Consider the following 22,526-nt stretch of genomic DNA (forward strand, 5'->3'; position numbering starts at 1 on the left):
AATGCTATTTGCTATTTATAGAGCTAAAATGCTGGGACAAAAATGAAAACAAACAAAACCCATTGCAAAATGCAAACGTGTAAAAGAAAACAAAAAAAGGCGGGGGCCAAAAATGTTTTGCTTGGGGCAGCAAAAAACCTAGAGCTGTCCCTGGGGGAGGAGAATGGGCTGGGCTGTGAGGAGAGATGGGGAGGGGAAAAATATGGGGAAGGGGCTTGTGCGGAGGGGAGGAGAGGGGAGATCAGGAGAAGAAGAAGAAAGGGGAAGGCACCAAGGGACAGGGGTGCAGGAGAGGCAAATCCCAGGGGGCCAAGTGGAGACAATGAGGAAAAGGGCAGGAGGGAGGTGTCATTGGGACGGGGGAACAGGGTGATGCTGTGAGAGGAGAGGGTAAGGGCACTGGGAGCTAGAGGGGAGAGGGGAAGGTGCAGGGAGAAGGCTTGAAAGAAGGGGTGGGCATGAGGAAGGTGGAGATGGAGCAATGCATGTGTGAGGACACAGGATCATGAGGAGAATGGGGGCGAGGGTGCTGAGGGGGTGGGTATCAGGGAAAAAGAGGGCAAAGGGGGCAGGGGCAGTGAGGGAAGGGGGAGGCACCAGGAGGGTGCAGGTGCCAGGAGATTCTGGGGGTGAAGCAGAAGGGCAGGCACCTGCAGGGGATGAATCAGCACCAGAGGAGAGAGGCAGGGCAGGCGTAAAGGGAGGTGTTAGGAGAGGGGATGAGGAGGGGTAGCTCACATAATCAGAGTGGGGCTACTAAAGAGTGGGTACAGCGGGGAGGGAAGGGCTGGTGAAGGGGGGCAGGTCTCAGGAGGGCTCAGAGCAGTGAGAAGGGCAGGAGTCAGGACAGCTGAGGAGAGTGAGGGATTGGGGGACAGCAGGCACCAGGGGAGCTGATGGAGCAAGGGGAGGAGACATGGCAGAAGAGGGAAAAGGTAGACATTTCTAAGGTGTTTATTAATAACTTGGGTGATATTTATTAAGAATGTATTAGTAATTACTGTTCTTATTCTTATTAGGAATTTATGCCAAATTCCTTTTTGGGGGGGAGGGTGGCGAGTACCTTTTTTATCTGGTGAGTAGGGTTTTCTATAATTTGTCGAGCCCTGATTATAGTATTTTGTATATTATATAATAGTAACACAAGTTCCAAAAAACTATGACCTATTATGAGACATGCAACACAAGAGACTGAAGTAGACATGATTCCTGTCCTGAGAAGCTGTGCAGTGCTGCCTCTGTGAAGTGCCACCCTGGTGCCTCAAAGGGGCAGTGCATTAGGAGCCGGGGATCAGGTGGAGTGCCCAGCTGATCCCCGGCTCCGTGTGGCGCTGCCCCTTTGAAGAGCCACTTCTGTGCTTGAAAGGGGCAGTGCTGCACAGAACCCAGGGTCAGCTGGGGTCTCCAGCTGATCCCCGGCTCCTAATGCACTGCCCCTTTGAGGCGCCAGGGCCGTGCTTCAAAGGGGCAGTGCGTGCAATTAATCGCAATTAATTTTTTTAATGGCTTGACAGCCTTAATTCAATACATAGCTTCGTAAAGATATAGCTTCTATGATTATATACATATATTTAAATATGAATGGAATCTAGACTCTGGAGCAGTCATGCCACCTACTGAGGTTGCCTGTCACTTCCCATTATATAATGCAGTTTTCGGGTATTTATAGCTTTAACAACTTTAATTGTTTGGGCTGAAATTTTCTATGCTGGATGTCTGCCTCAAAACGAACTCTAGCACAATTTCAGCCAAAACAGTTAACCATTTCTGAATGCAGGAGTAAGTGAAATTTTATTTACATTAAATAAATACTAGCAACTTTTTTGGAACAAAATTAGTGGACCCACATGCTGGATCAAGGGTTGGAAAGTTGTCCAGGAGTAGTCTGTGTATCAGCAATGTGACTTTTGCCATTCCTCTGGTTAGTTTACCATACATTGGCAAATATGTAGGCATCAAAACCGAAGTCGGTACAATGCCAACTTTCTTAATGCCTTCATGAAGGGCAACCAATGAAAGCTAAATCCAGGCAAGACAAAAGTGATACTGGTAAGATGAAAGATATACTTCAAAAAAGCGACTTCCTTAAGGCTGTTTTCAGATTGAAGTGTTGGGACTCTTTTGGATTTCTCAATGCGAACAGCTACACAAATGGCCATGCTATCAAAGAGACACCAGTTTATCTAGAAGGCCAGAAAAAGTAACCCATCCGATCAGACATAGATTTAAAATTCCTGCATGCAAGAACACTGAGACTGGGAACTAGTGAGACAAACACAAGAGAGGAATGAAGCTGCACATCCTGAAAACCTTCTGGTAGTTACAAAACATTTGCTTAGAAATACAAGCTAGTGTGACCATCCGCTTGATGCATTTCTCTCTACACTGACTGCACACTCAAGTGTCCAATTTGAGGTCTTGGTATTGTAATTCATAATCAAAACTTCCCATGCCAACAATGTTGTACTGAAATAGTCAATCAGTCATTCAATATGAGGCAATTCAGTCAATCAAATATGCAGGCAAGATAATTTACACAGGAGCTGAACTTAAACTATGGAACTCATTTATGCAAGCAAGAAACCACTTTCCGCTAAATGCAAAACTCATTTCCTTTTCTTCATTGCTTTCTTCAAAGCATGCCAATACTAACAAGCACTCAAAAAACATATAAACCAACCAAGTTATTTCTCCTACAGACTAAGATAAAAGTGAGAAAGCAAGGAGGTCATTATTATTTCTGATTACTTGGGAGTGTCCAGATGGTACAGTTATGGGGACCACACCGGTGCATATTTATACATAACAATACTCCTTCTGTGACAATATTTGTGAATTTCAAATTAATTATCCTGGAATACCTGAGCACATAAGCTTAACATTTTCTTTCTGTGTACATTTGTGAAAGAAAAACATGATCATTTAAGGTGCTCTTGAAAAGCTAAAACAAAAAAGGATGTGAGTTTGTCCCAAGCAAACGCACAATAAAATTTAAGAGATCACTTGTTGAAAATAGGGATTTAAAATCCCAATTAATCCGTTAACTGACTAAATGTTAGGTTAAATTAACATTTAACCAGTTAACTGACTAAGTGGGATCCCGGGTGGAGACACGCTCCAGCGCAGCTGGAGCAGCCTCCAGGGCTCCTGACCTCAGCCACCAGCTGTGTGGGGCTAGCTGGTGGCTCCTTGCAGGGGGCACAGCGTGGATAGAGCAGCCCTCTGCTTATGACAGGTTGCAGGTAGGGTGCTGCTCCTGGGGAATCGGCTGTTACCTGGTTACGCATTCACATCCCTAGTTGAAAATCTTTTCAGGTCATTTGTTCATCTCATTAATAATTTTATATTTAGACACACAAGTAAGGTACTTAAGTCCTTTCTCAAATCCAGTGAAGCTGTTCTCTAGGTTCTGGCAAATGAAGAAGCACTCTCAATTACCATGTTAATTTGGCTTTGCAAAAGACTACTTGCACTATATAGTAGTGAAGGAGTGCTGCAATCTGAGATTCCTTTCCTTTGGTAAGCAATGTTTTCTTAATATTAGGCCCTCGATATGTAAACCTAGGTTCCTACTCACACGGAAAATAGTCTCTTCCCACGGCCCACCCTGTGTCACCATCAACACAAACCCCACGATTAAGGGGATCAGCACAATCTCCTCAGGGACTATAGTTAAACTTAATAATAAATAACCAATAAATGTCAACTACCATCAGTGCTGCGCAACACAAAGTCCCTGCTCCTTAAGAACCTGACTGGTTAAAAGTGAGTCACAGCTATAGCAAAATGTACTGGGAGATAAAAAGCTAGCTTAAGTATTGTTGTTCCCCCCCCCCCCGTTAAAGATGGAGAGAATACTAATATGTTTTTGGAAGCAGTGGATCTTTAGGAAGTATCTGAATGAGACGACAATGGGAATCTGGTGTATCACACTGGGAGGGAATTCCAGGACTTGCTAATGTGTCTCAATAGCCATGCAAATATTTGAGAAAGACAGAGAAAGAAGGGGTGGTGCCTGTACACATTACTACTTTGGTCAGTATAATTTACAGGGCTTACGGTTGTGACTAAAAAACTTAAACAACAAATAGTCTAGTAGCACCTTAAAGATTAACAAAAAGTGTAGATGGTATCATGAGCTTTCGTGGGCAAAACCCATTTCTTCAGATGACTGTTTAAGTTTTTCCTGTTACAGACTAACTCTGCTACCCCTCTGTAGGTTGTGACTAAGCCACCACTACTCCCAACTCAAATTCTTATCTTTTTGAGCAAAGTAACTCTGTACTACTAGTATGGTGTTTGTAAAAACTCATTGTTCTTAGGTAATTTGCCTGAGGCGGAATAGAGTCTATCTCATCAACAAATAACCCCTAATGTTACTCAGTTTAGCATGTGAAATTATCAAGTTAATCAATTCTATGCGATAATGGCGGTTCTCGGAACAGTTCTGTAGACCTGGCTTCAAAAAGGTATCAAATGAACTTTTTGTACTAAGGCAGTAAACTTCAGATTAGAGACTTTATTTAAGATAAGAGGAAACTAGAGAAAGCGGCAGGATGGGATGAAAGGATACACCAACATAAAAAAAAAATGGAAGACCAGCTTTCCTTCAGGGGAAAACAAAAGACTGTGCCTACACTGCAACCAAAGCAGCAATGTTTAAAAAAAAAAGTGTATGTTGTACATTATTTTGACTGACAAATGGAACATTTAATGTTTAAGCTTTAAGAAGAGACTTTAAAAAGGGTCGAAGTATGTTTGTTTTTATGACTCTCCTCAAATGTGTTGACTAAAACTAAATGACAAACTAAACAATATTTTCACATAATACTAACTGTTCCTTTCTAAACAAAACCAAAACAACAACAACAAAACCCCAGCAAACAAACAAACAAAAAACCCCACCCTGTTCCTCAAATCTCACCTCCAAGAGCAGCAAAACCGGGATCAATGTGTAAAGGATTCCAATCCCCACTAAGGCGATACAAGGCAGCCTGTGGAAACAAAATTAAAATGGAAAATTTTTAAAAAAACCTAACACTAGCCACATGCAACTTGTGGTTGTGGGAGGAATGTATCAGAATCTGCTTAACTAGTGGTCTGATGCTGAAATCTATAACAAGGAAAAATATAAATTAAATGTTATTTTCAACACCTGCCATGGTATAGAGACAACTGCCAAAGATGAAAGGCAGAATGCCAAGAGCTGCATCTGGACTTGGCATATGACTGAATAGTACAGTTGCCAAACGGGAGGAGAAGGGGGGGGAGAGGGAGAGGGAGGAAAGCAAAAAAAAAAAAAAAAAAAATGTGCTCATACATCAACCAGTCACAAAAAAAACTTGACAAAGATAAAGGAAAATGTTTCCTAAAATGCTTCAATAAATTGAACTGTATCCAGATTTGTGCAAAAAGCTATTGTAAATAGCCAGGGCCTGAAGGATAAGTGCATGTTTCTAGAAACACAGTTATAACTTAGAATTTCTTTATTTTAAAACAGATCCACTTTTTTCAGCATAAATTATAGGCCACGGTTACAGATGTTACGAGATCTCCACCTTTGGAAGAGTGACACAATTGCCAAATCATGAAGTATTACTTTTAATGGCTTCATAATTATTCAGGCCTGATATGAAAAAGCTAAGCAGGTCTGCCTGAAGAACTGTAGCACTCTAATGAAGGAAGAGGAAAGAAACAGTAATATGTTTAATTTACTATATGACTTCTGGAAATAATTTAACTTGAAGTGAAGGCAATAGATATAGAAGTGAGGAAAATCTGAAGATGACAGATTTTTTTAGTGTTGCAGTAGCAATGTTGTGGTGAAATAATATCGGACCAACTGAAATGAAATGCTATTGGACCAACTTCTGCTAGCGAGAGACACAAGCTTTCAAGCTAACCAGAACTCTTCCTCATATCTAGGAAAGGTATAATGCGGGTATGTATACATACTGTCAACACAGTCTTGTCACTTTAAAAAAAAAATCAGTATATGTGAAAATTGTTTGTCAGCACCTTTACAGAAAATACTTCCAACCCTCCGGGGGGAGGACGGGGGGATTGCTTTGTCAGCAGGAGAGTGCTACTGCCAACAAAGCAGTATTCACACTTCCACTTTCCTTAGTGAAACATTTTCAGGAAGAGGGGGTTAAGCACTCGTGGATGACAAAATTTCCGTGGATCAAATCCAAGTATAGACGTATCTAGAGTGTCACAGCTAATACAAGATACAGACAGACAGAATATGTGCTAACTGCTTATGCTAAATTAAGGGACCATTCAAGATAAGTGGCCCAGTAACAACCCATTAATACAGGTTGTCAAGTATCAGAGAGGTAGCAGTGTTAGTCTGGATCTGCAAAAGCGAAAAGGAGTCCTGTAGCACCTTATAGACTAACAGATGTATTGGAGCATAAGCTTTCGTAGGCAAAGACCCGCTTCGTCAGATGCGTGTAGTGGAAATTTCCAGAGGCAGGTATAAATATGCAGGCAAGAATCAGGCTAGAGATAACGATGTAAATTCAATCAGGGAGGATGAGGCCCACTTCTAGCAGCTGATCTGGAGGTGTGAACACCAAGAGAGAAGAAACTGCTTTTGTAATTGGCTAGCCATTCACAGTCTTTGTTTAATCCTGAGCTGATGGCATCAAATTTGAAGAGCTGCAGTTCATCTGCAGTTGGGGCTGGGAGTTTCCAGCCATGTGGTACCATAACGCCAGAGGCACCCGGACTGGGGTAGGAGGTCCCCAGCTGCCGCCTGGGGATTCCTGGGCTGGTGCCCCCTGGCCACCACCTGCTCCCATTAATGCTGGGGGTTCCCCACATGCTGCCTAGCGCAGCCAGGGCTCCCCAGCTCCTGAGTAGTTTGGGGCCTTTTTGGTCCAGCAACATCCCTGGCCCTGCCAGACCACAGATGTTGCTGGACCAGAAAATCCTGGATTTGGGAAGTTCAACTTGTATTTCATCTTGAATGGTCCCGTAGAAGAGGAGTTGGTTCTCAACCTTCTTCCTGGAGGCCCTCCCAAAATGCTTTTAAAATCTCTGTGGCATGAGTGTGTCAACTCTTTCTGCAAATCCAGTAGATTAAAACCTGTGTTAAATGGACAGCAATACAGTAATCTCACACACGCACAAAACAAAGACAATATAAGGATAAAAATAAACTGGATATTATTTTTTTTGACTCAGTGTGAAACTTGTTAATGGTACTGACCAACAATTCCATCCAATTGTGGGGTGAGGAGCACAGGCACATGTCATGGTCAATGTTCATCCTGGTTTAGTACTTCATTTTCATTGATGTCAGGCCGTAAGTCTGGCTTAGTAGGTGGTACTAAAGGAGATCAAAACTTGCAGCGCTGCAGAAGCAGCAGTGATGTATTCATTGGAACACTTTCACGCAAATGTCTCCAGCAGCATTTCTTTCAATCTGGTTCAGACTTTGAGTGTGATGAAATGTCAATGAGCTTCTCTAACAGTTTTGATGAGACACTGGATGGAAATTTAGCTCCACTGCTCTCTCTAAAGTGGTTTGTAGTCCACATGTGCAGCATCTTATTCTGTTGTCAGCTCAAGAAAATAGACATTAAATTTGATAAACAGACCTACATGCACTACCAGGTAAGATTTAATTATATCAAGTCAATGTTTCATTCCTGAATGAAAGAATGAAAGAGCACAAACATATCCATATTTTCCCCAAAGACATGAACTTTCTAGCGTTGCAGTTTTCTTTTAAATGCTTCTACTCTTTTACAATGGCCAATAAAATTAGTGTTACTACCTTGCATAGTTTTATCTAGCTTATTCATGTCACTGAACATGTCTGGCTGGCATAACTGGGGTACCTCTTACACACATCTTTCAGAACTTCACCAAATTCAGTTTATCATCAACTAAGAAAATATATAACTCTTCCAGAAGATTAAATATAGAGGTAAGCAGTCTGTCTTGAGAAAGCCATCTCACCTTCATATGCATGAGCAAGGAATGGTGTTCTATATCCACTTCCTCACAAACTGCAGCAAAAACACCTTGAGTTCTTTGCTCTGGAGTTAACAAAATTAATGGGTGTTACTGCTGTGTTCAGAACACTGTGAAGACCTGATTCAATATCTTTAGCGGCGTGTGCTTTGCAGGCCGTGTCTACTCTGAGAGATAAGTAAGGCCAGTTTTTTAGTACCAATTTTGTAAATTTGAAGGTGCATGTCCCCACTGTGTGGAAAAATTGACGTAGACTCAAGTAGCTTATCCCTAGTAGGATGACAAACGCCGACTTTGAGCATGATGCAGTGTGGACAGTTATCCCACAGTGCTGCACTCCTTTGCATTCTGGATTCTGCTCCCAGGGCACACCAAAACCAGAACTACATAGTTAACCGATTAAACGTGATGTTTAGCTGGTTAACCGATTAAAGGGGAACAAGCAGGCCAGAGCAGCGCCCGCCTCAAAGTGTGCATGGGCCTTCCGTGGATAGAAGCTGCTAGGGCTTGTGGGAGCAGCACCTGTTCACAGTGGGCTCAGAAGAGTCTCCTGCCTGCAGCAGATGGGGAGCTGCTCCAATCCCCACAAGTTACCTGGAACTGGTAAGCATCACCCTTAAGGGTAAATGTCCTGCAAAGCCACCATGTGATTCATCACAGCCACCACAGATGATGACCCACACACTCCTAGTGTTTCACTACCTGTCCCTGGCATGCTCTCCTTTCCTCAAGGTTTGCATGCATCTCTCCCAGCAGCGTATTCCTCCACTTGTGTATGCCCTCCCTGTCCAAGTTGGTGGATTGCATTTGCTCCTTGACCATCCCTTCCCTAGTCCATTTTTGCCTGTGGATTTCTGCCAGGTGGACAGCTTGCAAGGCCATGGGAGTGGGCAGCTGGCTGACTACTGTTCCCACTATCGAAAAAATGAAGGGATGACTTTACCGGAGTTAAACTCGAGCATGTAAAACCTCATCTGTTAGAATAAAATAAAGGTTTGTCTAAGTTGTGTACTTAGACTATTTGGTGGCAAGCATGGTAAGGGACAAATTGGGGCACAAGCCTGCGGGATCCAGGCATGACAGTGGAGCAGGGGCTCACGTGTTCAGCACCCTATTTGCCAAGAGGGCAACTTTCCCTTCCCACAGGAGTGGGCAGGCAGGAAAGAGAGAGGGAGGGCCTGGGCATGGCAGGGGCTCAAACAGCACCTGTGTGTTCAGCACATCCCATTTGCTGTAAGAGTGCAACTTTCCCACAGGAGGAGATACATGAGAACGGTCGTACTGGGTCAGACCAAAGGTCCATCTAGCCCAGTATCCTGTCTGCTGACAGTGGCCAGCACCAGGTGCCCCAGAGAGGGTGGACCGAAAACAACGATCAAACGATTGGTCTCCTGCCATCCTTCTCCAGCCTCTGACACATAGAGGCCAGGAACACCAATGAAATTATCTAGCTTCTCTTTCAACTCTTGTTATAGTCCTAGCCTTCACAGCCTCCTCTGGCAAGGAGTTCCACAGGTTGACTACATGCTGTGTGAAGAAGAACTTTCTTTTATTAATTTCAAACCTGCTACCCATTAATTTCATTTGGTGTCCTCTAGTTCTTTTATTATGGGAACTAATAAATAACTTTTCTTTATCCGCCCTCTCCACACCACTCATGATTTTATAGACCTCTATCATATCCCCCATCAGTCTCCTCTTTTCTAAACTGAAAAGTCCCAGTCACTTTAACCTCTCTTCATATGGGACCCATTCCAAACCCCTAATCATTTTAGTTGCCCTTTTCTGAACCCTTTCCAAGGCCAAAACATCTTTTTTGAGGTGAGGAGACCACATCTGTACACCAGTATTCAAGATGTGGGCGTACCATAGTTTTATACAAAGGACGGTGAAGATTTGGGAATCTCCCCAATGGCCTCAGCCATGAAGACTGAAGTAAAGAATTCATTTAGTTTCTCCGCAATGGCTTTATCATCCTTGATTGCTCCTTTTATATCTCGATTGTCTAGGGGACCCCCAGGTTTTTTAGCAGGCTTCCTGCTTCTAATGTATTTAAAAAACATTGTTATTTCTTTTTGAGTTTTTGGCTAGTTGTTCCTCAAAATCTTTTTTTGCTTTTCTTATTACATTTTTACACTTGATTTGACAGTGTTTATGTTCCTTTCTATTTATCTCACTAGGATTGGACTTCCACTTCTTAAGAGATACCTTTTTGTCCCGCACTGCTTCTTTTACATGGTGGTTAAGCCACGGTGACTCTTTTTTAGGTCTCTTGCTATGTTTTTTAATTTGGGGTATACATTTAAGTTGGGTCTCTATTATGGTGTCTTTAAAAAGTTTCCATGCAGCTTGCAGGGATTTGGCTCTAGTCTTTGTGCCTTTTAACTTCCTCATTTTTGGGTAATTAAATGCCAGGGTGCTGGACTGCTGAGGTATTCTTCCCACCACAGGAATGTTAAATGTTATTATATTATGGTCACTATTCCCAAGTGGTTCTGTAACGGTTATCTCCTGGTCCTGATCCTGCGCTCCACTCAGGACTAAATTGAGAATTGCCTCTCCCCTTGTCAGTTCGTGCACCAGCTGCTCTAAGAAGTAGTCATTTAAGCCATGGAGAAATTTTCTCTCTGCTTCTCTTCCTGAGGTGACATATATCTAGTCAATATGGGGATAATTAAAATCCCCCATTATTATAGAGTTCTTTATTTTGGTAGCCTCTCTAATCTCCCTCAGTATTTCAATGTCAGCATCGCTGTCCTGATCAGGAGGCAGGCCATATGGAAAAGTGAGGGGGTCTAGGTGGTGACAGAGCAGGACAAGGGCTCCAGCCATGCTTCATGGGGGATGAGCAAACAGAAGTTTACTGCAGAGGCTTCCCCTGCTTCATCCAGGTTGCCGTATCAGTCTTTGATGACTCAGTGTGGCCAGAAACAGGCCCTTATGCTGCAATGACATCAGACCCCATAGTGATGGCTTGCTATGGAAAGGCACCTTACTGTGGAGGACTGACTAAGGCAAGGCTCCCCAGAAACACTGAGAGACGGATTAGAGTTCCAGTATGAGAGCTTTATGGAGATATGCAGGGAAGATTCCCACTTTATCTCCAGACACAACAATAAGCTGTTCCGAGGACTCCCTGCTGTGTAGGCAGAGTGGCTGCCACAGATCACACCCAATTGTCTTAACCCGCTTGTAGTAAGAATGCCAAAATCATTGCCCATTTATGCAAGATCCCGAGAGGAGGGGATTGTCTCCAAGATTATAAAAAGTTCTTGGCTCTTCGTGACATTGGTTGCCTCGCTCACCTGCTGACCATTCTCCTCCACCTCCTCCTCCACCAGGCTATTCTCCACACTGTTGACCACGGTTGCCTGAGTGTCTTGGGAGGAATCCACTGACTGGCCAGGGAAGTTGGCCAAGTCTCCCCACCACTCCAAGGATCATGTGAAGCTACTCATAGAAGCTGCATGTTTGTGGTGATGCTCCAGAGCACCTGTTTGCACTCTTTGTCTTTTGGTAGAACTGCCTCAGCTCTTTTATTTTCAATCGACTGCTGGGTGCCCCTGGCATATCCTTTCTCCTCCTTCCCCTTTGTGATCTTGGTATAGATATCTGCTGTTTGTTTTGCTGGTTTGTAGTTCTGCAAGAAGAGATTCCTCTCCCTACACAGCAATGAGGTCCAGGATCTCCTGCACACTCCATGCTACTATTCATGGTCAGGTGTGCTGCTTGCTCCGAGGTCTGGTTGTCACACTGGCCGCACAGGAAATTAAATTCAAATATTTCCAGGACTTTTCCTGTTCACCTGGAGAGAAGTCGAGTTGAAAGTCACAGCCAGATTGGTCACCACATGGCACTGTGGGACAACTCCCAGAGATCAGGAACATCAACTTTCACAGTGCTGCATCTGCACTACCATTAAGTCGACCATGCAAGATTAAATTTAGCAGTTAATCCTCATGAAAGCAGGAGCTTTAACAGCCCTTAAAGTCAATGGAACAGGTTTGATAGTGGACTCATTGTTCAGAAAAAAATTGACCTTAAATAGCTATGTTGGACCTACATTTCCAGTGCAGACCAGGACAAAGTATAAAAGTAGCATGTCCAATAGCACAAGGTGCAATCACTTATTTTTTCCACAACACTGGAATGCTTTCATTGTGTCATTGCTGCGATGCCATCAATGCAGACCTTGTGGCAATTAGTTCAGCTATTTTGCTAATCTGCAAAACAAAGTCTTCCTTTACTTTCTTATTCCACACACAATGAACATAGGCAAATAAATAGCATGTTTTTGAAAAGCCTGTGGATTCAGCTAGTTGTACAGCAAAATCACTGAGATGCAACAGATCAATAAACTGTAAAACCATGTGTTCTGACATTGACATTCGTATCTTTTTCAGCACCTTGGCCCTCTCTTCCCCCACCACCTCCTTTGTTATTTCAATAACACATACCATTTTCAAAGTCCCATCAATCCTATGTGATTTTTATTTTAGCAATTTTCTGCACCATTATGTAGGAAGACCTTAAAAGCTTTTTATCCACAGTAGTTGTGAATCTGATTACTGCTTCAGTATCAAGCACTTCCTTAGCCTTTCACTCAAAAAGAGAACAATGCTTATCCTTTTCCATGTCATGCTTTGTAATTAAGTGTCTATGTAATCTGGAGGGTTTCAAACATTCAATGGACGGTACATGCTGTGGATGAGAGATGTCTCCACTTCCAGAGCAAATAAAACTGAAATTCAATAGTTGACTTCATATTTCTTAAGTTTTCCAAAGTTAATACATAGCTTTAAGTTTCTTACTCACATCCCTTCTCAATGTACTTCAGCCCTTATTAACTGAACTTCTTGAAGAAAGTTTGGTATAATCGCTCTGTGGGTTTTATTGTTTTGAAACTGATGATCGAATTTTAGTCGTATCTGATAGTATTTAGTCGTTCAAAATTTAGTCGTATCTGATATGTATTGCTTATTCTTTCAACTATTTTTCCTGTGTTGTGTAACTTGTCCTGCTCCCACTGAAATATCTTCTTTACATCCAGTACACAGAGCTACATAATCTGCAAGGCTAGCATCTGACTCCGAAGCCAAGGAGTGACCCTTCACACACATTCAAGATCTCTGGTGGCACAGCCAGCTTTGAGCCACAAAGTGCTGAGGTGGATCTACAGTCTGGGAAGCCCCCCATCACAATGTCTGACGTAGAAGTCTTACCCCCACCTCCTAGGGCAGATGCAGGAACTTGGGCAACAGCCCTGTGGGAAGGCAAGACTTCAGACCATCAAGGGCACAAAGGTCCAGGCTTCAATCCTCAGCACCCCCATGAAGGCTCTCTGCTTTAGCCTCTCAGGGGAAGCAGGGCTTGTGGCCCACAGCTCCTAACTTCATCTCATAGCAGCTTCTCACCTTTCAACGGGGAGATCCACACCTGGAGTTCAGGTAACTGCTATAGACAAGTAAGTGTAATAATTTTGGGGAGCAAATATTTTATTTTTCATACAAAATGCAAGGACATTAAATACCTGCTTTAAACTTAAAACCTGACTCAAACTTAACTATGTAGCTATAACCAACCAGTATCTTCATATGATGCGATGCTTGAAGTGAGGAGAAGAGTGAGAGAATTTTTACAATCCACACTTTAAAAAAATGCAAGTCAAAACATGATGTGTTTAGTTCTATAAAAAACACCAAATCATGTTTCAAAATAACTAGGTTGAGAATGAATATTAAATGCAATTGTAACCACCACCAAGGCAGATTTGAACCTGGGGCCTTGGGAGCTGACTACAGGGAGCCTCTACCCTCTGAGCTAAAAGCCAGCTGGCTCCTAGTCCATGCTGTAGAGGTCTCTTGATCTTAACTGTTGCAGTGGTTTAGGTGCCACTTGCAGTACTCAAGTAGGTGTGTTTGTTACACAATCAATGCTTTTGATCAAAAAAATAAAAGTATTAAAAAGTGCTTTACTTTTTTCATTCATCTTAATAGAAATGTTCTCAGTTACAAAATGCATAAGAAAAAACTGGAAAAAATACAGTGGGTGAGTTCAGGTTTAATGCAGCCAAGTAAGACCTGTCATCAATTTATTTTGCACTGAATGCAGTCTTTGGTATTATTTTGTTATATAAACAGTATTCCACAACAAAGGCAGATTTAAAGAAAACTCCAAACCTTGTTATCTTTGCTTTCTATGCCTGACAATGATGACTGTTTCCTGAAGTGATAACATAAAAGAGTGATCCATCCCTGAAGTCTGACAGGAGTCAATTGATTAAGGGTATTAGACTCAAGTCAGTCATAACATGATTAGATTGTTCTCTAATTAAAATAAACTGTCAAGTCTCATTTTCTAACAATTTAGGAGTTCTGCCAGATCTCTCACACACAAAAAAAAGGCGATACTCAACCTGTCCATGCCAATTTTTCAATCTTGTCTGCAAACTGCAATAAAAGTCACTGGTAACGCTAACAGAAAAAGAAGCCAGCTTGCCATTTATACAGTCTCTCTTTACCTGGAAAGAAGAACCCTGTCTGAGAGGTTGTAACTTTCTTTGCCTAAAATAATACCTTTCTTTGCCTAAAATAATACACATGCCGCCCCCCCCGCCAAAATCACCGTTTTGCTAATGAATAGCAGCAGTCAAACATCTTAATGCAGGAAAAAAAGCGGATTGTCAAAGCAAGGTTCTGGATCTATAGTTGATACATAACATGCCATTTGAAGGACTTCCTAGCCACCACCATACGTTCATTCATCAGCATAACTAACTCTTGGGCATGATCCTGTGAGAGGAACTCGTTGAATATACAGGTATTCAAACCTTTCACAGGATTTTGGCAATCTTGAGGATCCCAGGGTGAATGAGTAACATGACTCACGCAAGGGTGGTAGCTAAAATGATACTGAAGAGGTCATAGATCTCCTCCACAAACTCTTCTATTGGTAAGTTCAATTTCTCCGCCACCCTTCTGAAGAGGGCTTGGTTCTCCTTAATGTGATCTGGAGGACAGTTCATATGCAACAGAACAGTCATTGTCTCATCCAGAGATGACGACAAAGACTGCACTACTTGTGAAGATACTTGCCTTCCTTGTCTGGGGAGGAGTCCGTCAGCACTGGGGTCTAGTGTGCTGCCCCTGAAATGGATTCAGTGCTATGATCCACCTGCGATGCCAGTGGTGCCATGGCTGGTTTATCCTAGGCTGCCATGGAAGGCTGGTGGGAAGAGGAGACCGGCATCACAGGCACATTCCAAGGGTTCCAATATGACCACTGGCTGGGCCACTGCCCTGGCTGTGATGTAACTGAGGCAAACAATGCACTTGCAACTCATAGTAGTGGTGAATTTCCCCATGGAGGTGAAGAAATGAACTCTAAGTCCGAGTTGGACCACTGTCCTTCTGGTGACCATAGTGGAGCTAGAGCCCTGAATCTGCCTGATGACTCTGGTCAGCAACCAGTGTGTGGCAAGGGCAAGTAACAATGCCTGCTGGAGAAAACAGAAACATAGAACTGGAAGGGACCTCAAGAGGTCATCGAGTCCAGTCCCCTGCCATCATGGCAGGACCAAGCACTGTCTAGATCATCCCTAACAGGTGTCTAACCTGCTCTTAAATATCTCCAGAGATGAAGATTCCACAACCCCTCTAGGCAATTTATTCCAGTGTTTAATCACCCTGACAGTTAGGAATTTTTTCCTGATGTCCAACCTAAACCTCCCCTGCTGCAATTTAAGCCTATTGCTTCTGAGCCTAATGGTACAGAAGGGGCTGGGATTGGAGAGGTCATGGTGAATGGCCCCTGTTGGGTGGGGACTGACATCTAGGATACCATCTGAGGGAGGGCTCCCAAGGCCTAGGGGACCTGCAACCAGAAGCCTGCCATTGCTGGCAGCATGGAGACTGGCACCTCACCTCTGGAGTCCCATGCCAAGATACAGTGCCCGAGTCCAAGGCTGCAGAGCTGGGGATCTGCGCCTACTGTCTGATGACCAGGGGCACGCTACCGTCCTCTGAGACTGCATCACGAGTGGGTTGCCCTTGGATACTGAGCTCTTAGCCCAGTCCACCACCTGGTGTGGTACCTGCAGTTCCAGACAGCTCATTTGGTCTTTGGTTTCTGGGGTCCCCCCTCCGGCACTAATGGCCCTGGAGGTAGCCAGGGATCTCCGTTGCTTCTCCCTAGAGTTGGGGAGAAGATCCTGGCCAGGCTGCAGGTCTGATTTTCACAGTACTCCTATGAAGCTCCAAAGTGGGCACAAGACAGGACATAGATCTTCTGCAAAGTCCCTTAGTCTCTTGGTGCCATGGGGCTTCTTTTTTGACTCTTCTGCACCATCAGTGAAGTGGGCTGGTGCCAGGCAGGCTAGTGCCAGGAATGCACCGTGCACCAAAGTACAAGTACTCAGCGTGGGGTCCACAATGGAGGGATCCAATGCAGGACAAAGTGCAGGCTTCATGAGAAGAGCCCTCAAGCGGATTTTCCGCTCCTTCTGTATTCAAGACTGAAATTTTTTACAAATCTAACACTTGTCTTTTCTGTGGGATTCCCCTAGATACTTCAGGCAACTATCGTGGGGATGATTGATAAGCAACAGCTTGTTTCATGTTGAACATGACTTAAAGTCAGGAGAGCAGAGTATGCTCCACCCAGAAACAAAGTCCCAGCTGGAATTTTTAGTACACTAACCTACTACCGGTACCTACAAACTATTTAGGCATAAGAGAGAACAAAGGGCTATAAAGAACTGCTAATGCTGTTACAATCTACAAGATGAGGCTCTCTAACCAACCATCACAGGCAGTAAGAATGAATTGAGGGGGCAGAGGGTCAGAGGCGCCTCCTATACCAATGCATGAGCCTAGCACTCAAGGAGGCATCGGAATCAACCTCACAGACACCTTTAAGGAAGTCTCAGTTCTCACCCTGAGAACTGTGCACATGGATGCGCATACCTAGAATGAAACAGACAATGAGCATGCATTCAAAGAAGAAGATTTACTTTTCAACACTGGCTCCCATGAGTGGAATGCTGTTCTAAGTCTGCTCCGCCAAGACACTATAGTCTCTATTCAAATTTCTCCTTAACTTATTTTTTATGAGCTTAGCAACATTTGTTAAAAACGTTTATTTGAACTACCTATCCATGCCTAAGACATAATTAATTAACTGCACAATATACTTCACTGCCTCTTCTCCATCCTTGCCCCCACAACATCCCTTCTTTCCCATTTATCCCACAATCCACCTGTCAGATCTAAAATTAGATTGTAAACCCTTTGGGAGTGGGAAAAGTCTGTATGCTGTGTAGTTCTAGATAATTTTTTGTCACTTAAAACACCGCTAACACAAGCAACACACAAAAATTCTCCTCTACTAGAACCTCAGTTACATAGAAAAGTTAACTTATTGTTTTCAAACTTTTACTACAAACGGAATAAACATTTGAACATACTTTGATAATATAGACTGAGTACAGGAAGAGGAGGATGGGTGGAGAAGAAAGGATGGGGGTCTGTTCACTATGTAAAGCATTTAGTTTAGTCAATAAAATAGCCAGTAGCTCAATATTCTTCCCTCTTTATCTTACAGTACAAAACAAATCTTAATGTATTCCAAATTCACAATAGTCTTTATGCCTCCAAAACCACAGAAAATTATATTTCTAGTTGCACACCAGGGAGAAGTAGTCCAGGCAATGTCTGTCCATCAGGGAGAAGTCCAAATGTAAAAATCACACATCTTGAAAGTGGCATAAAATGTAATACATTTTCTAAGTAAATTGCTGCTATTAGGTGCTTGCTTTCTTCACAATTTCAGGGAATTAAGAGTTCGCCATTGTTTTCATATGGGAAGCCTCCAGACAAATTAAGAAAACATACAATGGCCTCACTCCTCTTTGCTCTGCCTGTTACTGTCTTGTTTTAAAGCAAATCTTCTTGGCATGCTCTCAGAATTTGTGAGCCAACAGCAGCATTTTATTCTCTCCATCATGAAACACATTATTTATGCTACAAACAACAAGAGTCACCTGCGGCTTCCAGGAGGCTCTCTTGTGCTGTCCTCTGAAGTTAGTGTAAATGTACATGTTTTCAGGGAATACTGCAAGGCAGAGAGTCAACATTCGTCTTTTAACTATTTTTCCCCTCCCAGCACTCTGCTTTTTTCAAAATCTTCTCTTTTATATGGCTGTATACTCACTTCCTCCGAAGAGAAGCTACCAACTGTTATATGCCACTCTCTGAAAAATTCTTTTCCAAAGTTGTATGCCTTATTTATTGCTTTTATTTAAATTGAAGAAAAGGCTATCAAAGGAATGAAATGCCATGAAGAAATAAATACTACGCGTTCTAACTGAAGAAAATACCTTTATTTTTGCCTTGGTTGGGGGATCAAATCACTGTTTCATACAACAAAAACCGCTTGAGGCAAACAAGATAACTGTACAGCCTCACAGAATACTGCAGAATATCACTTCAAGGAGGAAAAGAATAAGGGGTTATGGCGTTATGGCATTTCCTGCAGTGAGAAAGCAAATCCTCCCATCCCCAAATCCATGATGGCAGACAGACCAAACCCTGCTGTGTCCCTGCTATCTTTGACCGAGTTTCCCTGTGTCTGATCAAAGGAAACCCAAAAGGAACAGGATTATTTACTGCAGGACTAACTGCTATCTTATTAGGCATTATTGCTGTGAATTAAAGCCAATCCTCTTATCAGCCAAGCTGCATAGAGGGTTACTGGCGCGGTCCATGCAGGGAAGAGCAGGAGAAAAGAGACAACATTGCAGACACACATTCTGTTCTGCACAGGCAAGGGGAGATCTGTCTGTGGAAAACACTCTGGCCCCAATTCCACCAGTATATGTACAAGTTTCATCAGTCAGGCAGGTATAGGCATCAAAAGCAAAACAATTATTCTCCAGGCTCCCAAAAGGCTTTAACTTGAGCTGCTAAACTAAGCTCAAAGCTGAGGTGCCAGATCCCTGATGTTATTTTAATCCAAGTCCATCAACTTGGGTTAGCTAACCCAAAGTAAGAAAAAAACTTTTTTGTTTACAATAAAACCATATCCTCTTCACCTCCAATATGCAATTCAGAGTTCCCTGCACCTCACCTGTTTACAAAAATAGTCATAGCAGCAACGGTAGCAGTCTGAGTCAGAAATAATCATTCTGAGACAGCTGTTAAAAATGGGATGAAGTTGCGAGGGGGAAGAAGGGAGGATTAAGAAGCAGAGTTTAGTTCTTGTTCCTTATGTACTAGATTTTGGCTCAATATAGTATACTCTCTCAATATTGGGAATGTAGTCCTCCTCCCTACCCCCAAGTATCTAAAGCAAAAAAAGTTTTTGAGAGAGAGAGCGTGGGATCGGGTTACAGCAGGGAGAAGAAGTGTTTTGCTCCAGAGAATGGGAAAGAGAAGGGGAGGGGGACTGGGTTATGAACGACATCCTGGCCAGCTGATTGAAAAGCCGTGCAGCTCGGGACCCGAGCATAAGGTTGCGGGGGGTGGGGGGAAAGAATGGGTTGGGTCCCAAAGGTGCTGGATTATTGGAAGTCTACTGTAGTTTGTAAATGAGGTGTAAGGCAAGACAAAAATCAGACTCATGCAAAGGATATAGTACTCCAGAAAGATTGAGAGCCACTACCCTACTGTGTGCATTCTTCAGTGGGATTAGTACCGCCCAGAATGGACAGACTTGGAAGTGCAAAAGTTTCAAGTTTACCATGAGAAGAAGCTCTATACAACAGGGTTTATAAGATGAGTCAAACTAGTAGAGTTTGGTCCAGATGGGTTGGATCAATTCACAGCTGTTGAATAAAGCAGATGACTAATCTGGTTCTGAAGACTTTGACAGGTCTTGAAGAAGTTAACCAGAACTAAGAACTAGCAGATTTGACACTTGCCTGGTTCCATCTCATTATCATAAGTAGCAAGAGGGAGAGTTGTGACCACTGAGTGTTCTTTTTCAAGAACATGGGGCAGCACAGAGCACATGCACAGCCCTAACAGACTCTGACACTTAAAAAACCTCCAGTCCTCACAAAAATGAGGACCTACAATAGGGTCCATACTGACACAAAAAAAACACCTGTTATCTTCTGCCTGGGCTAGCCACTAGAGAGTAATACAACACATGATATGCCAATGGGTTTCAGAATTATTTGCTAGACAGCAAACAAATACTAAGCCTCAGGAACAATTTCAAATCAGATGCTGAAGGGGAATATATTCTAGTAATTAGCAGGTTTTGCTCTACACCCCTAAAATGTCCTCTAACCCCAACCTGTTCCTATCTGACTCAGTTTGTGTTCCCCTGCTTCTATATTCGTTTCCTATGCATTTCTATCCCCGTAGCCTGTCATAACCCAAAATGTTCTTGGTACTGTGCTCCTCTGGCTCCGTAGCCTAATCTTGCCTTCTACCATCATCCATCCGCAACCCCTCATTGCTATTAATATAGATGCTTGTTCCTCCTTTGCCATGCTGCCTGGATCTGAGAACGGGACATTCCCTGTTCACAATCACTGTGGTCCCCAGCAGCAGGAATTGCTTGCAAAGTCATGCTCAGACCCACGCTGGAACCCACCCAGTACAAATGGAGTCTCTGGAGAATTTAGCTGCCAAATTAATAAGCCTCCACTGAATATGCACCTGACAAGGGCTGTCCACCACTCTGGCACTCCGAGACTTTAAATACCTTGCCTTTATAGGCTTTTGCTTAAAAAAAGATCTCCCCAAGGTTACAGATTCCCTGGCCTTGGGAGACAGGCTGCTACCATCAAGTGTAAAAAAAATCCTTCTTCTCAGGCTTAGGCAAGCATATATAAATCTCCTGTTAGTTTCCAGGACATAAGAATCAAATCCTTGCCTTAAAACAGTGATTTTATTAACAAAATTATATTGTTGATAAAACATACTTGGTTGCTAGGTGTTACAGAGCAACTGAGGAAAAAAATAGATTAAAACAGAGAAAAATAGTATCTCTGGCTACAGCTTAGATACAGCGAAGGGGAGGGAACATAAATTTAGTAAAGAGACGTTTAACCAAACAACAAAATAAAGAAAATAACCTGATCGCAACTAAATACTCATTTTTCCTAACTACTGATGACCTGTGCTTCAAGGTACTGTCCATTTCCATGCTCAGTATCCCTTGTAGGCATGGTAGTTCTGCCTGGTTCAATTCATCTTGTCTGCCTTAGCTCCTAGCTTAGAATTCACACAAAGAAAAGAGCGGGCAGGTAAATCTTTTATTTCAAATTTCAACACCCTCTGCCACTGGCTCTCCTGGCTCAGTGAGAACACCCCCTAGCTACCTGAGTTTAACCCTTTAGTCATTAAATGCTACCGAGCACTTCTCCTACCCATCACAGCACCAAGCTCTGATTTTCAGAAGGTTATAGCTCTGCCAAATTTGGATTGAATTTCACAATTGGAGCAAGAGGCACATCTCAGCCAAGGTCAATCCTCTGTCAAATTACAAGTTCCAGTTTAAAAGCATGGAAAGTGCTAGAGCGTCTCAAGAAAATGGCTGTATAACCTTTTTTTCTATAGTATAAACAAATGTCTGTGTCCCATATCTCATTCTGAGAAATGGCTTAACTATTTTTGTTGAAGGTTTCCAAAATGAATTCAATCTGAAGCAGACATTCATCTTGGAAAAATTCAGCCCAAATGACTAAAGTTTGACACAGTTATAAGAACCTGAAAACATGGTCTTATAATGGAGAGTGTGATGCCAGGCAACTTTTAGGCATACTAAAGCATGATATTAGCATGAAAAATCTCAATAACCCAGGGACACAGAAATATTATCATTTTACAGATATATAGTAAAGCACAGAAAAGGTAACAGCTTGTCCCCACTAGCTGCAGTGTAATTTCTAATGTCCACCAGCTTATGATGTGTTAGCTGGCTCATGTTGACCCTGCTGGAAGGCACTGAAATTTCCATAGTGCATGTTAATTTAGTACTATTTGAAATAGGACTACATTAATGTGCCTTAGGGAACTTTTAGCATGCACCAGCAGGGTCCAAAAGAGCTAGCTAATGCACAATGCAGTGATATGCACTAGAATTTATGCCCCAGACAGCAAGATACTGTGTAGACAAGCTCTTAGTGCAGGCCTGGGCAAAATACGGCCTGTAGGCTACATCCAACCCACCAGATCCAACTCACAGACACAGTGGGGAGTCAGAGGCAGGCTACCTGCTTCCCACGACCCATCCGCACGTCGCTCAGAAAAGCGGCTCGGGGGGCATTTCTCTTTACAAACTGTGAGCCTGGATGGGGGGGAAGGCTTCAGGTGCTGCCCCTGCTTGCAGCACAATTCCATTGGCCAGTTTCTGGCCAGAAATAACAAGCAGCCACAAAGCAACACCCATCTCTCCTCTGGCACATAGTTATGAACACACGCTCACACAACCCTGAAGCCTGGGTGGGCATGGGGCAGACTCCCTGCCTGAGAAATGTACTCAGCTGCTGGCCAGGAGTCACTCAGGTAAGTCTCCTGGCCAGAGACTGA

At 43.1% G+C, this 22,526-nt stretch overlaps 1 protein-coding gene across 3 annotated transcripts in view; it reads right to left on the reverse strand.

Moving 5' to 3' along the window:
* HSD17B4 (hydroxysteroid 17-beta dehydrogenase 4) overlaps positions 1–22,526 on the reverse strand; it is a 165,241-nt gene that overhangs the window by 71,392 nt on the left and 71,323 nt on the right. For all 3 annotated transcript variants that reach the window (XM_075931960.1, XM_075931959.1, XM_006134501.3), the window contains exon 18: positions 4,925–4,994. In XM_075931960.1, the coding sequence (XP_075788075.1) occupies positions 4,925–4,994 (70 nt within the window). The remainder of the gene's footprint in view (positions 1–4,924; positions 4,995–22,526) is intronic.

The sequence above is a fragment of the Pelodiscus sinensis genome, chromosome 6 (assembly GCF_049634645.1).
Source record: "Pelodiscus sinensis isolate JC-2024 chromosome 6, ASM4963464v1, whole genome shotgun sequence".
NCBI classification, from domain to species: Eukaryota; Metazoa; Chordata; order Testudines; family Trionychidae; genus Pelodiscus; species Pelodiscus sinensis.